The sequence below is a fragment of the Ursus maritimus genome, unplaced genomic scaffold, assembly GCF_017311325.1.
Source record: "Ursus maritimus isolate PB19 unplaced genomic scaffold, ASM1731132v1 scaffold_36, whole genome shotgun sequence".
Classification (NCBI taxonomy): domain Eukaryota; kingdom Metazoa; phylum Chordata; class Mammalia; order Carnivora; family Ursidae; genus Ursus; species Ursus maritimus.
Genome location: NW_024426230.1, coordinates 879,335 through 892,915, shown reverse-complemented (window position 1 = coordinate 892,915; position 13,581 = coordinate 879,335). Strand labels below are relative to the sequence as shown.

General features: G+C 47.2%; 1 protein-coding gene across 2 annotated transcripts; it reads right to left on the bottom strand.

The window, feature by feature from the left end:
• Positions 1-6,433: 6,433 nt before the first annotated feature.
• Positions 6,434-13,495, bottom strand: LOC103656307 (O-sialoglycoprotein endopeptidase). Of its 2 annotated transcripts, none has more exons than XR_005832016.1 (11): positions 13,016-13,495; positions 10,822-10,941; positions 10,463-10,638; positions 8,529-8,624; positions 8,343-8,392; positions 8,118-8,196; positions 7,485-7,550; positions 7,282-7,372; positions 6,981-7,056; positions 6,784-6,913; positions 6,434-6,636 (listed from the first exon to the last, which is right to left on the bottom strand). XR_005832016.1 is itself a non-coding variant. In XM_008683667.2 (11 exons), exons 1-11 carry the CDS (start codon positions 13,128-13,130, stop codon positions 6,597-6,599), a joined length of 1,008 nt encoding a protein of 335 aa, XP_008681889.1. In that variant the 5' UTR covers positions 13,131-13,485; the 3' UTR covers positions 6,434-6,596. The 2 variants fall into 2 exon arrangements, 1 of the variants encoding a protein (XP_008681889.1); XM_008683667.2 differs by having other exon boundaries at positions 6,784-6,882; positions 13,016-13,485.
• Between the last annotated feature and the right edge of the window lie 86 nt (positions 13,496-13,581).

The window sequence follows — 13,581 nt, the reverse complement described above, 5'->3', positions numbered from 1 at the left end:
CAGCAACTTCTGGGAAAGCTAGGTGAAAATATTGATTTCTGCCTCTGCCCTTGTCCTCAGACCATGAGCATGGATGGTGTCTGCCTCTAGCCCCCCAGTGGCTGCCCGGACTCTAAAGTGCCATTCTGTCCTCTGCCCTTTCCTGCTTTGTTTCAACCCCCAAAGTCTTCCAGGTGAGTTGGTATCTTACCAAGAGGTTTGGCGGGAAAAGGAGAAAATGTAGGTAGAGTCTAGGGGCATCCTAAGAGTATAATTTTGGGAGGAGGAGGAGTACAAGAGGGGTCTGTCTAAGCCACCAGGAGTTAGATGACGATGTAGGGAGGTGGAGATGACTGTGGTTGGCTGGTGTTTGACAGTCCAAGCTCGCATGGCAAAATTCAGTCTGCCGGTACATCAAGGCAAAGTTTGGGGAGGGTATCTCTCATCCATCTGCCTCCCGTTTTCCATCCCACATTACCAGGCATCTCACTGCACTCTACTCCCATCCCTTCTTCCCATTAAGATCCCTAAGCTCCCTCGACTCTTTGCTCTGTGCTCCCCGCTCCTTCCTGCCTCTCGAGAGGAGGAGGGGGCAATCATTCTCCCTCTACCTGGGACCATTCTCCAGTGATTGCCATGCCCTCTTATAGTGGCTGTGCCAGAATAAACTCTACCAGTCATTGGCTTTTTTGGGAAAGGCTATGGCAGGAACCATGAACGTATGTGAGGCTATCTGTTCACGTTGCTTATTGCTGTAGTTTTCGTCCTTATTGGTGAGTACTCCTCCTCCACCCCCACGTGGGCCTTCATTAATCACCTTTCCCCTCGTGCCCCTCACTGCCCTACCTCTGACTTTTAGGGCTTGACCCTGAAGCCTCTTTTCTGTATCTCTAGTCCTAAAAGTGGGAAAACGTCTGCTAACTTGGTGGTGGTGTACATGGAAGTTGGACTGGGGAGGAAGGAATAGAGTATGGGGAAAGGAAGCCAGAATCTGCTCTCCTTGTGTCTCTAGACCTCAAACTCATGACTCATTTGGAGACCAACCTCCTGACCTTTCATCTCTCCCAAAGCTGATCGGAACACCACCCCCACCATCTCCAACTTTTTCCTCTGCTCCTATGCCCTTGTCAACTTTGGTTGTTTCCCTGCTTCCCTTAGGTGGTTGCCTGGTTAGTATGGGCACGTGTTAGCAGGGGTCAGGCCCTGGGTTGGGAGGACCTGGGAGACTTGGAGGAGCATCCTGGGGTGCAAGAGTGGGTGGTACTGAGGCTTGGACAAGGGACAGGCTGCATTCACTCTTCCCTGCTGTCTGGTGTCCTTCCTACCCCCGTACAGCCCCTGGCTCTCCCTCCTCGGCGCTCTGCTCCACCTGCTCGTCATGCTCCTTCTCACTTGGCGGGCGGCGCTCACTGCTATGTTGCTTACCCCGCTGCTGCTGTTCCATACATTCTACAAGAAACCTGGTAAGCGGGCAGGCGGGTAAGGGAATGAGGACGTGAGATACAGCATGAGGCTGACGCCCATATGAAAGCCAGAACTGCCAGAAGGAACTCATTTCCTCTCCTGCCTGAGGAATGAGGCCCCACTTCTGGTCATTCTGCAACCCCGCTTCCTCAGCGGATGTGAACTGGAGCTCTTCCGTCCAGGTGGGCACCTACCACATGGCGCTGTCCTGTTCAGTAAGCTTGACCAGTGTGCAGGACCACGTCAAGAACTGGTGAGGGAGTCTCTAGACCAGAGGTTGAACACTGGTGGCCTTTGGACTGGATCTTACCTGCACAAGTTTAGTGCAGACTGTACAGAATTTACAATTTTTACAATTAATTGACAATATTTAACATGCATCTGGTAGTTTGGGGCCTCCATCCCCCAGGACACACGCAGCTGGAGCCAAGTAGCTGCTGTCCCACAGGACAGGCCACGTATTCTTCCGTTTGCCACAGTTCCCACCCGGTCCACTTTAGCTTTTGATATTGTCTGTCTGGTTCTTACAGGGTTTTGAGTTTTCAATCCCTACTCTAGCCATAAAAGGAAACTAGCTTCCCCAAATCCAGGAGGGGCAGGGTAGACAAAGTAGGCCTCCCTGCCAATAAGAGACTCGGGAGAGACTGAGCTAGGAGGAGAAGTCCACAATTGAAGACTCAGGGAGCCATAATTTTAGTCTCTTGGTTTTACAAACTGTAAGGCTATCTTGAGAAGCCTCAGCCAAGAGCCCAAAGCTCCCTAAAGAAAGAATCTCCTGCTAAGCAGTACCAGCTGGGTCTACAGTGCTCAAGAAGGTCCTCCCTCCAAGATCCATTCCATCCCATAATATTAATAAAAACTTATAAATACCCAAGTCTAATACATAATAACATGCTTGATTCCCATTTACAAAATTAACTCCCCAAGCCTAGAGAGGCAGAGATCATTCTCGTTCTCAAATATATTCAAGGAGAGAACTTTATCTTCTACCTGCACCCCAAACACTCCCTCTTCTACCCCGAAGTTTCTGATTGTAAAAGTCCACGTCTTAGTGTATTTTCAACCCACTTACGGGTTTATCCCGAAAAAAGTGTTCATCAGCAACTTACTCTACAACTTACTCTTTTCCCAGGTGCATATAATCCCAATTCTTTTTATCTTTTGGCCCAAGTCTTACTTGATAGTCTTTGATTATCTCTGGTTTGCCTCCACATCAATTTATTCATTCACTCAGCAAACGCTGAATGTCCACCCTATTCTAAGTAAGTACTGGGAGATTACAAGGCCCCTTCCTCTCATGGAGTTCATATTGTAATGGGAGAAGTCAAACAACAAACACAAATAAAACTATTAGATTAGAAGGTGATAAGTGCTATGAAGAAAAATAAAACAGACAAGGGGGCTAGAAAGTGCTGGAGGAGAGTAATTTTAAGTCGGGCTGTCAGGAAGATCTCACTAAAAACAGAAAAAACGTTGAACAAAGACTTAAAGATTGAGCTGACGGAGCAAGCTCTGGCTGAGGGAAGAGCTTTCCAGGCAGAGGGAGCAGCAAGTATGAAGACCTTGAGGACTGGCACATCTTCAGTGTGTAAGGAAAAACGAAATGGCCACTGTTGCCGGAGCAGAGTGAACAAGGTGAGTAGCAGGAAATGAGGTCAAAGCAGTAAGTGGGGGAGAGGCAGGGCAGATGGGGAGGGTCTCAAGGCCTTTGAAGGACTCTGGTTTTACTCCAATATAGGAAGACTCAGAGGGTTCTGAGCAGCAGAGTGACATGACCTACAGTAACACTGTTCACTCTGGCCGCTGTGTTGAAAGACTGTAAGTGGGCAGTGGTAGAAGCAGATACACCAGCTTCGGCAATAATCTCGGAGGCAGAGAATTCTGGCTTAGTCTAGGGGGGCAGTGGTGGAAGTAAGAAGAACCAGGATTCAGGATATATTCTGAAGGTAAAGTCAGTGTGATTTGATGAACTGGAGATGGAAAAGAGGTGCCAGATAACACCAGGGCACTGTGACATGAACAACTAGAAGGACAGGGTTGTCATCCACTGAAATAGGGAAGCCTGCAGCATGAAGATGGGGAGAAAAAAGTTCAGTTTTGTGTGTTAGATTTGAGATGTCTATCAGGCATCCAAGTTGAGATGCCAATCGGCAGCTAGATATTCAGAAGTCTAGGTTGAGGCTAAAAAATTGGGAGTCATCCACACTGAAACGGTTTAAATGTAGAAGACTGGATGAAATCACTGGAGGTGTGTGCAAACAGACAAGCAGTCCAAGGACTGAATCCTAGTTACTAGCTTGTGGAAATGAGGACAAACCAGCAAAGCAGACAAAGAAAGAGCAGTCAGTAAGCTGGGAGGCAAACCAAAGAACGTGTTCTAAAGCCAAGCAAAGAAAACGTTTCAAAGATGGAGTGCCAAATGCTGCTGATTGCCTATGTGGGATGAAGCTGGTTATGCCATTAGAGTTAGCTATGTGAAGTCTTTGGTGACCATGATAAGGACAGCCTTGTGGGGGCGCCTGCGTGGCTCAGGTCATGACCTCCGGGTCCTGGGATCCAGCCCCGGCTCATTGGGGAGTTTGCTTCTACCTCTCCCTCTGCCCCCTCCCCCCTGCTCATGTACACATGCACTCTCTCTTCCCCTCCCTCTCAAATAAATAAAATCTTAAAAAAAAAAAAAAAAAGAACAGCCTTCATAGCTGTTGGGTGGAATGGACTTCATAGGGAGTTGGTTGAGAGGAATTAGAAACAACTCTTTTAAGATGTTTTGCTATAAAATGGAGCAGAAAAACGGGAAGCAACTGAAAGGGGAAAACAGGCTCAAGAGGCAATCTTGTGTTTTAAGATGAGGAAAACGAAAGCATAACTGTGTGCTGAGAGAAAAATCTAGGAAAGAAAGGGAAATATGGACTCTACAGAAAAGGAGGGAGAACTGTTGTCCTGAAAGGCTAGAGGATGGGATGGACCATAGAAAGAGCTGGACAGGAGCACGGACAGTTTGTTTATAGCGGTTTCTCAACCTTGACATTGATGACATATTAGCCTAGAGAATTCTTGTGTGGATGCTGTTCTGTATATTGCAGGGTATTTTGCAGCATCCCTGGCCTCTACCTAGTAGCCCTGCCTCAGCTGTGGCAACCAGCTGTCCTCTGGAGAGCAAAATCAATCCCAACTGAGTATACAGTAACTGGTATTAACAGTATACTGCTAAGACAGGAACAGAAGGGAAAGCAGAGTACATGGGTATAAATACTGGAAGGTGGCTGGACGTAGTGGTGGGAGCTCGCGAACGTTCTCTGATTGCTTCTATCTTCTCACTAAAATAGGAGCCAAAGAAGAGTAAGAATCGGGGGAGACACAGGAGATTTCAGGGACCAGAAGGCATAAAACAGTTGTTGGAAAGAGGGCAAGTGAAAGGACTGGGGAATATTGGGAGGTGGCCGAAGTTTCAGGATGATGGATTTAAAGTAAGACGAGTCAGCCTGGCTGTTTTTCACCAGCCCTTTCAGCTGCATAGCTCTAGGATTCAAGTGTGTCAAGCGTTCAAGTATGAGAAAAGCAAGTAAGGCAGAGGAGGTGAGGCATTGCAGTGAGGCGCTCACGACTGGAGTTTAGCTGGAGGGGAATGAAGACACACAGGGGATGAGGTCAGTGGGAAGGAAGATCTACAGATTCAGGGCCTGATAAAAAGATGAACTGTTAGATTCAGTGCACTAAAGGGTATGAGCTGGAAAGATAGGAGGGATGTCTGAGATTGAGATATGGAGAAGCTGTAGGTCTAGACTAGGACCAAGGGAATGAGTGGCTGCAGTGGGGGCAGGGGACAAGATCACGGGAGGAGCACAGAGCTGAGACCAGAGCGTTAGAAGGATGACCCACACAGGTACTAAAGTCAAGATTTGGTTTGTTTTTAAGACTTTATTTATTTATTTGTGAGAGAAGAAGAGCACAAGCGAAGGGAAGGGACAGAGGGAGACGGAGCAGGCTCCCTGCTGAGTAGGGAGCCCGAGGCGGGACTCGATCCCAGCATCCTGGGATCATGACCTCAGCCGAAGGCAGATACTTAACCAACTGAGCCCCCGAGGTGCCCCTAAAATCGAGATTTGATAGGAGTGGTTGTGGCACGTTATAGTCTAACGAACGGCATGTGTTTCAAAGCTAAGGTGTGGCAGGGATGAGAGGGAACAGACTGAACATAGTATGAGGAAAAATAAGGACACCCACACCACCACCTCTGGGGCCAGTGGTACAAAGGATGTGGGGGAGAGAAAACAGCACCACTAGAGGCGGTAGGAGAAGCGGAGTCCTCAGGAGAAACCAGGGCTCTGAGCGGGAATGTAAAGAGAACATTCAGAAGAAAGGTTGAGGATATAGATAATTTTACTAATAACCAGCTATCAGTTCTAGAGAGCACAAAAGAAGTTCAGGAGGAATAGAAAAGGGGTGGAGAGCAATGGTTATTAGAGTGCAGAGCTGGGAGGTGACTTGGTAGTTTGGGACTTCTGGTGGTGACTGACAAACAAGATAAAGGCCATGATGACATTAGTACTGGCAGCTGGGGCAGGGACAGAGGGATCTGGGCACCCCATAAGCCTGCCCGTGGAAGTGTATGGAGGCGTATGTAGGAGTAAGAGTACGGAGGAGGAACGGTTTTGCTCTTGAGTTACAAGTTAGTACAAAAAGAGACCTGGCTCCAGCCTATTCTGAGGCAAGTCAGGAGAACTTACTTCGAAGAATTTAAATGAGATGACAAACACAAAGCAGTCAGCATTAAGCAGGACACGAAAACAGTATTAGTAATGATAACACTATAATTAAGGGGAAGTTACAAGAGCACCTAAGAAGTCCCTCAGTCGGCTCCAGAGCAGCCCCGAACCGTCAGCCAAGACCCTGCGCTGACCCCTGCCTCCTTATCCACTCACTCCATCAACAAGGATTTATCCAGTGCAACTCTGTATTATTCCTGATTAACACAAGCCAATCACCAACATACAAAACCAAATATGTTTTATTGCTGAGTCAACTTGAGGTTCAAAGGATGGGAGACAGGAGTCCATAGCCTCGCCGGGACACCCAGGTCAGGACAGAAATTAAGGCCCAAGTTCCCATAGGCTCCACTTAGGGCACTATCTACTCTGATCCTGTTAACCATGTTAGTCCCTCCAGGTCACTTCTACTTCATCTGTTCGATACCTGCGAAAAAACACGGAAAACTTTGCGGACAGCTATCCCTTAGAATCTTCCATTCCTCTCTGCCTTCATGATTCTAGACCCTCTTCCCTGCTGATTTTTGCCTACCTCCCATATAAGCCTATCTACCCCCTCCAGGAGGGTACACACCTCTGTGTGATCCCAGAATCACTGAGGGGGGTCCTGTGCCCTGCCCGAAACATCTCCCAGCCAGCCTGGGCTATCATGGCTCCATTGTCAATGCAGAATCTGGGAAGAAAAAAGGTATGAAATGTGGGATCTAAGGGTGGAAAATCATAGTAATTGGATAAAAAAAGAAGAAATCAAGAAAGGGAAAGGGCCTTTACCTCTCATCTGTAGCAAAAAGCCGGGCCCCACGTTCCTGGCACATTGTTTCCATCATTTCCTGTAGCCTCAAATTACCTGCGAAGAGGTAGGGGGTAGCGCTGGCTTAGTCTTAGCCCTTTCTACATGGCCCAGCTGTACACCTCATGTGTTTACTTACAAAAATGAAGTAGGGGTTTAGGGGGCAAGGGCTGGGAAGCAGAAACTTGTAATTTTCCCAAACCCTTTAGAGATTTAGACTAGCAGGAGGAAGACGCTAACGTCCAAGAACAGGAAAGAGGGGCACAGCTCAATGATACATACACCCCACACCTCCCACGATGAGGGCCTCCTGGGAGCCGCAATGTGCCATGGCTCGCTCCGTGATCTCTACCAGCATTGCAAACACGGTTTCCTGTGGGGGACAGATAAGGTGAGAATGCCAGAAGGGATCCCAGCTTAGTTCTGCTCTACTGTATAAAAGCTGCTCCAGTCCCAACTTTCTCTCCCAGCTTTTATCCCATTACCTGCAGAGAGAAACATAAATCCTCAGGAGTACACTCGCCTGTGGCCAGCATCCGCTGGGCTACATCCTATAATTAAAGAAGAAAAAAAAGGATAAAACAATGAATTGTGGTTTGGGGATGACGTAAGAGCAAAAATCAGTGCGCCTGGAGGATCACCGTGTCTCACTACAACTCAGCTTACCGGTGTGTCTGCACCACACTCTGCCTTTCACTGGCACTGAGCTATAGAACAGGCAACATTCGGTAATTACAAATGCCTGCCCTGGCACCCCCAACCCCCCAACCCTTCCTCAGCTTCACTTTCTCCGTAACGCTTATCACCATCTGACCCTTTGTATTGTATTATTATAATCACCCCGCCCTCGCTGGTTTCTTTATTTGTCAACCCCTGCCCCCCTTTAGAATGTAAGCTCCAAGTAGGCAGGGACTTTTATTTTGCTCTACCCTGTCTTGCTATTGCCCAGAACAGTGCCTGGCACACAGAAGATGTTTAATAAATATTTGCTAAATAAACGTAGTCAGCATCTAATAGACCAGAACTATGCTACAGGCAGGAAATACAACAGTGAGCAAACCAGATATGCCTCATTAAAAAGGATGACAGTGCTCTCTTCTCACCTGTCCCACACTCACCTCAATGAAAGACAGGATCCCCGAGAATGAGACGTCCATCCCCTTTACAGTATATGGCAGCTCAACTAGCTTCTTGCCTCTATGTGGAAGTCAGTGTATGAGGCACTAAGCGTCTGGTCAGCGGGCTGCTCACCCTCCAGAGCCCTCCCAAACCTCCTTACTGTATGTACAGGGAAATCCCGGAAGCCCCACCTGTCAGCCTCCTCCCACCTTATGTCCCCTTACCGCTTTGCCATCTGTTCAATATTGTAGCCTGGACTCGGGTCATTGGAAATCTAGCAGAAGGAAAAACAGGATGGAGTCAGGTATCCAGGAAGCATGAGAAGCTAATTTACTACTTTCTACATCCATTTCCATGGCTCCCCAGAAATTCATCCACTCCTTATGTTTTCTCTAGCCCCAGTGGCTTACCTTCAGCACTCGAGCAAAACGATCCAGACAATTACCCACAGCGATATCGATGGTTTCCCCAAAGATGCGGTAACGACGTTCTGAATATGCAATCACCTAAGGGTGATGAGGATGTCCATGAAACCTCAGGTCTGTAAAGAGGAGTATTTGGCTTTGGGGAAGAACATAGCAGAGGATCAACATGGCCACTGCAGCGTCCAATGAGAAATGGAACAAAAGAACTCACCCGAACCCTGGCTACGTACTTTCTCATAGCTCTTATCTCAGAAGCCTATGTGTACCCTGAGGTCCCGGAGCAGACTCCTAACCTACAGAAGGTAGCCTAGGTCAGGGCAGAAGCAAGTCTCATTTCGAATACATTTTACTAGCTTGGAGGTTCCTAATACATTCTTTAAAAGCAGTCTCGACACTATGGACGAGGAACAGGCTTTCTGGCTTGGAGGCAGGGAACCGGAGCCCTTCTAAATTACCCTAGCAGGGCAGTGGTATCCAGAAACAAGACAGAGGTAGAGTTGCAAACGTCAAAGACCCTATATCGGGCCACACTAATAGCACACCCAGCTCAGCACTGGCAACCAACTTATGTTCATTCTCCGCGCATGACCAACTTCTACCCCGGAGAGTGCGTGCCACCCGCTGATGCAGACGTCTAACAGTAAGCGCTTCCTTAAGACCGTGTAAGGAGTCCTTTTCCCTTTCTGCTGCTGCTAAGGATTCCCTGCATTCTGATGTAGATCATACTCTGCTATGAAAAGGCTGGCCACAAAAGGGCCACAAAAGGGCAAGGAAAAAAACCCTGCCTTTCTATTTCTGTTGTCTACTCCTCAATCATCTTCCCTGTTTTCCCCATCTAGACAGGTTTCAAGAGGGAAGAGGAAGAGAAAACCATCACTGCTTCTTTTCATTAACTCTTGCAAGCCTCCACTGCTACTTGGCACACCCCAAGTCCCTAATTTTGTATGCCATCCTTCAGGCCCTGGCCGGCTAATGCCCTCTACCTGGGTAAAAATTCCCACATCATTTTCAAGGAAATGTGTGCTTCATCCTAAATAACTATGTCACAAAATGAAGTGTTAAGCCTTTTAGAAGCTGGGGACGATGACTTTTTCTGACAATCAGGTGTTCTGTGAGAAAGGAAGACTAGAGTTCTCCAATCACAACATAAAAACGTCTTGTAAGGTACCCCCAAAACTTTGGCTTCACCTATAAACTTAAAATGCCTTCTACCACTTATGAAGAGTTTTTAAAATTATTTCTATGAAAATAGAAATTCTCTTAGAATAACTCTTAGAATAACAACTTCTGTTTATTTACTACCAGTAACGTAAAAAAAAACCATGAAATTATTGTGAAGAAACAAATCACATAATGCCCCTTAGTTTTAATTGCTAAGATACAGAGAAAAAATAAGCTTCAGATTAACAAAAGTTAAACCCTTTCGTTATTTTGAACACTTTAATCCTTACTATTCTTTCTTTTTCTAAATCAGAAATTTCTTATCTTTAGAACCACATATATAAAAGCCGTCTAAGGGACACCTGGGTGGCTTAGCCGGTTAAGCATCTGCTTTCCACTCAGGTCATGATCCCAAGGTCCTCGGATTTGAGTCCCACATCCGGCTCCCTGCTCAGGGGAAGTCGTCAGCTTCTCCCTCTCCCTCTCCCTCTGCTCCTCTCCCCTGCTCACGCTCTCTCAAATAAATAAAATCTTGTAAATAAATAAGTAAATTAATAAATAAATGCCATCCAACATTGTGATTATCCTGTCCAAATCCGCAATATTGCAAACTTTCTTGTGGGTTTTCCAGCATGTAACATTTTAGGCTCAGGTGAGCCCAGCTTTGCTCTTGCAGTTACCACCACTGAGGTACAACATGGAAGTTGCTGGTACAGTGCCTTAGAAATTAAGAGGGCAGGATGGAGTACTCCAAATACCTGTGTATTTCCGCCACTGACATACAGCACAGTTGGGCTGGTGGCTCCAGTGATAAGGCGGCCCATCTCAATGTGGCCTATACAGTGGTTCACGCCCAGCAATGGCTTATTCCACAGTTGGGCCACAGTACGGGCCACAACAGCCACAGAAACCAGTGGGGCACCCATGCCAGGGCCTAAGGGGACAGAAAGGGGAGTCAGAATCCTACAGACACTGGGGAAAAAAAGAGCCAGGGAAAGTAAGGGATGCGAGAGGTGAGGTAGGGGTAGTGGTGGTAGGAGAGGAGAACAGCGGGCTATTCTAACCTAGCCAGGCTCCAGGTATGTTCTTCCATTGTCAACCACTCTCCCAGCTATACCTTTGGTGTAGGCAATACAGTCAATATCCTGGGAGGTTAATCCAGCCTCTGTCAGTGCCTCCTGCAGCAGGTCCAGGATAACAGCTCGGTGATGCCTGGCAGTGTCACCTGGAAGGAATCCTAGGAAATGGACACAGGTCAGAGGTCACAGGATTTTTCTATAGCGAAGGTAGGCAGAAGTCCAAAGCAGCTGTTTTAGTAGTTGTGAAACTGAGTAAAAGAAATCTCATTTAAAATGGAGTCAGGATGGGGCGCCTGGGTGGCTCAGTTGGTTAAGTGTCTGCCTTCGGCTCAGGTCATGATCATAGGGTTCAGGGATGGAGCCCCACATCCCTGCTGGATGGGGAGCCTGCTTCTCCCTCTCCCGCTTCCCCTGCTTGTGCTCTCTTTATCAAATGAATAAAGAAAACCTTAAAAATATATAAATAAAATAAAATAAAATAAATTAATTTTAAAAATGGAGTCAGGAGGCCAGAAAGGGAATCTTTCATACCCTACCTCTCCTTCTCAACTGCAGACCCCGATAGAAAGAGAACATACCGTGCTTTCCCAACAGGAAGAAGCCTATAACTTACCAACCCAGCAAGAGGAAGAGATTTTCCAGCCAATGAAAAGCCACTACACTTGGAACTCTCGGTTTACTTCAATGGACTTTTTAAGTTTTTTTTTAAGTCTTATTTAAGTCTTAAAAATGGGGCTCAAACTCACAACCCCAAGATCAAGAGTCACACACTCTTCAACTGAGCCAGGCAGGCGCCCCATCAATGGACTTTTTAAAATTAGAGCCCCTTCCAACTACCCCCTCTTCCCTATAAAAGATCAATCCCTTTGCTTGTTCTCCAGACTTGCCTATGGTTTTGCCAGTTTCCCTGACCCAAACTGCAATTCTCTACTATTCCTGAATAAACCCATTTTACTGGGAAAACAACTGGCTGTTGTGTTTTTAACATTTACACAGTGTAGAAGAGTCCCTTTCACTCTCCTCAAGCATCTTGTCTTCCAGGTTTTCAGATACACTCTTTCTAGCCTGTTTAGCTAGGCTGACCACCTCTCAGAAATGCCTTTACCTCATACCCAATTCCTACTCAGCCTTCAGGACTCAATTCAAGTGATACCTACCTCATACCCTTAGTGATCTTCTGTGACCCCACAAACCCCATGCATGATCACATCATTATACTCTACACACCGTATTAGACATATAACAGTTACAGCATTATAATTATTTGCAGTTTCCCCAGTTTAATCATGAGCATCATAAAGCACTGGCTATTTTATTTATCTTGGTAATCCTGATGCCAAAAGGCCTAGAAGAGTGCGTGCTAAACATAAGATACATATTTTCTAATGAGTAACCCATCACATCACCTGTTCAGGGAGGCTTTTCAAGTATATGTAAGTCAGTTGTCCTCTCCTTTATATGCAGGAGTTTTAGGGGAGGGTAGACAAAATACAATATAATAACCTTGAAATAACATTTCTTAAAAGTTGTAATATGTCAGTAATTTCATTTATTTCTCAAGACCCAAAAATGCAGGTGTTATTATTTCCATTTAAAGCGTAAAGAACATAAGTCCAAAACCAAATACTGAACACAAATATTGCTGTTCCTAACACCCATGGTGGAAATCTTTACTCTCCTTCTCATTCTAGATAATTCTGATTGCATCTAACTTATACTGTTCATCATACTGTAAAATTTTGTTTATACGTCCGACTCCATTGACATTCTTAACATCTACTTTTGTACCCAGCAGCCAGCTGACGATTAACACATAAAAGGCGTTCAAAAAAAAGCAAAACAAATCTAGAAGTGCCTGTGACTCTTCTAGCCATCAGCCTTGTGATGTTAATACTGTCACCTAAATCTCAGAGAATCGGATCAATAACTCTACGGGTGCACCTGGGTGCCTTAGTCGTTAAGCGCGTGCCTTTGGCTCAGGGCGTGATCCCAGAGTCCTGGGATTGAGCCCCGCATCAGGCTCCTCTGCTGGGAGCCTGCTTCTTCCTCTCCCACTCCCCTGCTTGTGTTCCCTCTCTCGCTAGGTGTCTGTCAAATAAATAAAATCTTAAAACAAAAAACTCTATGAGGGGACAGTGCGCTCCACGCCCTACTTTGCTAGCGTTTAGGCAGATGGAAGGTGCTGCCTTGCGGAGAAGCGCGCGGTGAGCTCTAAGTTCCCCCCACACGCACCTGTGCCCGGTGGCGTGACGTAAGTCCGCCGCGGGTTGGCCAGCACCATGCCATCCCGGACCACTCCCACGCCAATCTTGTTAGCGCTGCCTTCAAACCCCAGCACCGCCGGCATGGCGAGCCCGGGAGAAAACGCCGGCAGGGACAGGTACCACTGGAGACGGGCAGCCCTCGCCAGGCCGCGCTGGGCCGCGGATTTCGGAGCGCACAGGAAAACTACAAACCCCAGGTGCCAAGTACCAGGGCGCACCGAGCCCGACCCCAAAAAACTCCCGCGAGTCGCGCGCCCGCGCCAGGTCCGCCCCCGTCGTCGCGGCGTCCCATCAAGGCCCCTTCAAGGACCTGTCCTCCTAACTGCCAGGGACGCTGAGCCGGCATCTACTCCTTACATTCCTATCCATTCCTTTACTTCTCTCCCGTGGTCCAGCCCAGACATCTCCACTGACTTTTTTCCCTCTTGCGCAGCACTGGGAATCTTCGGTCGGGGTGGCAGAATGAGACGTGCATCTGGCACACCGATAAACAGCCCAAGAACGAAAGGCTGGGGCCTTCAGTCCCTTGGAGAC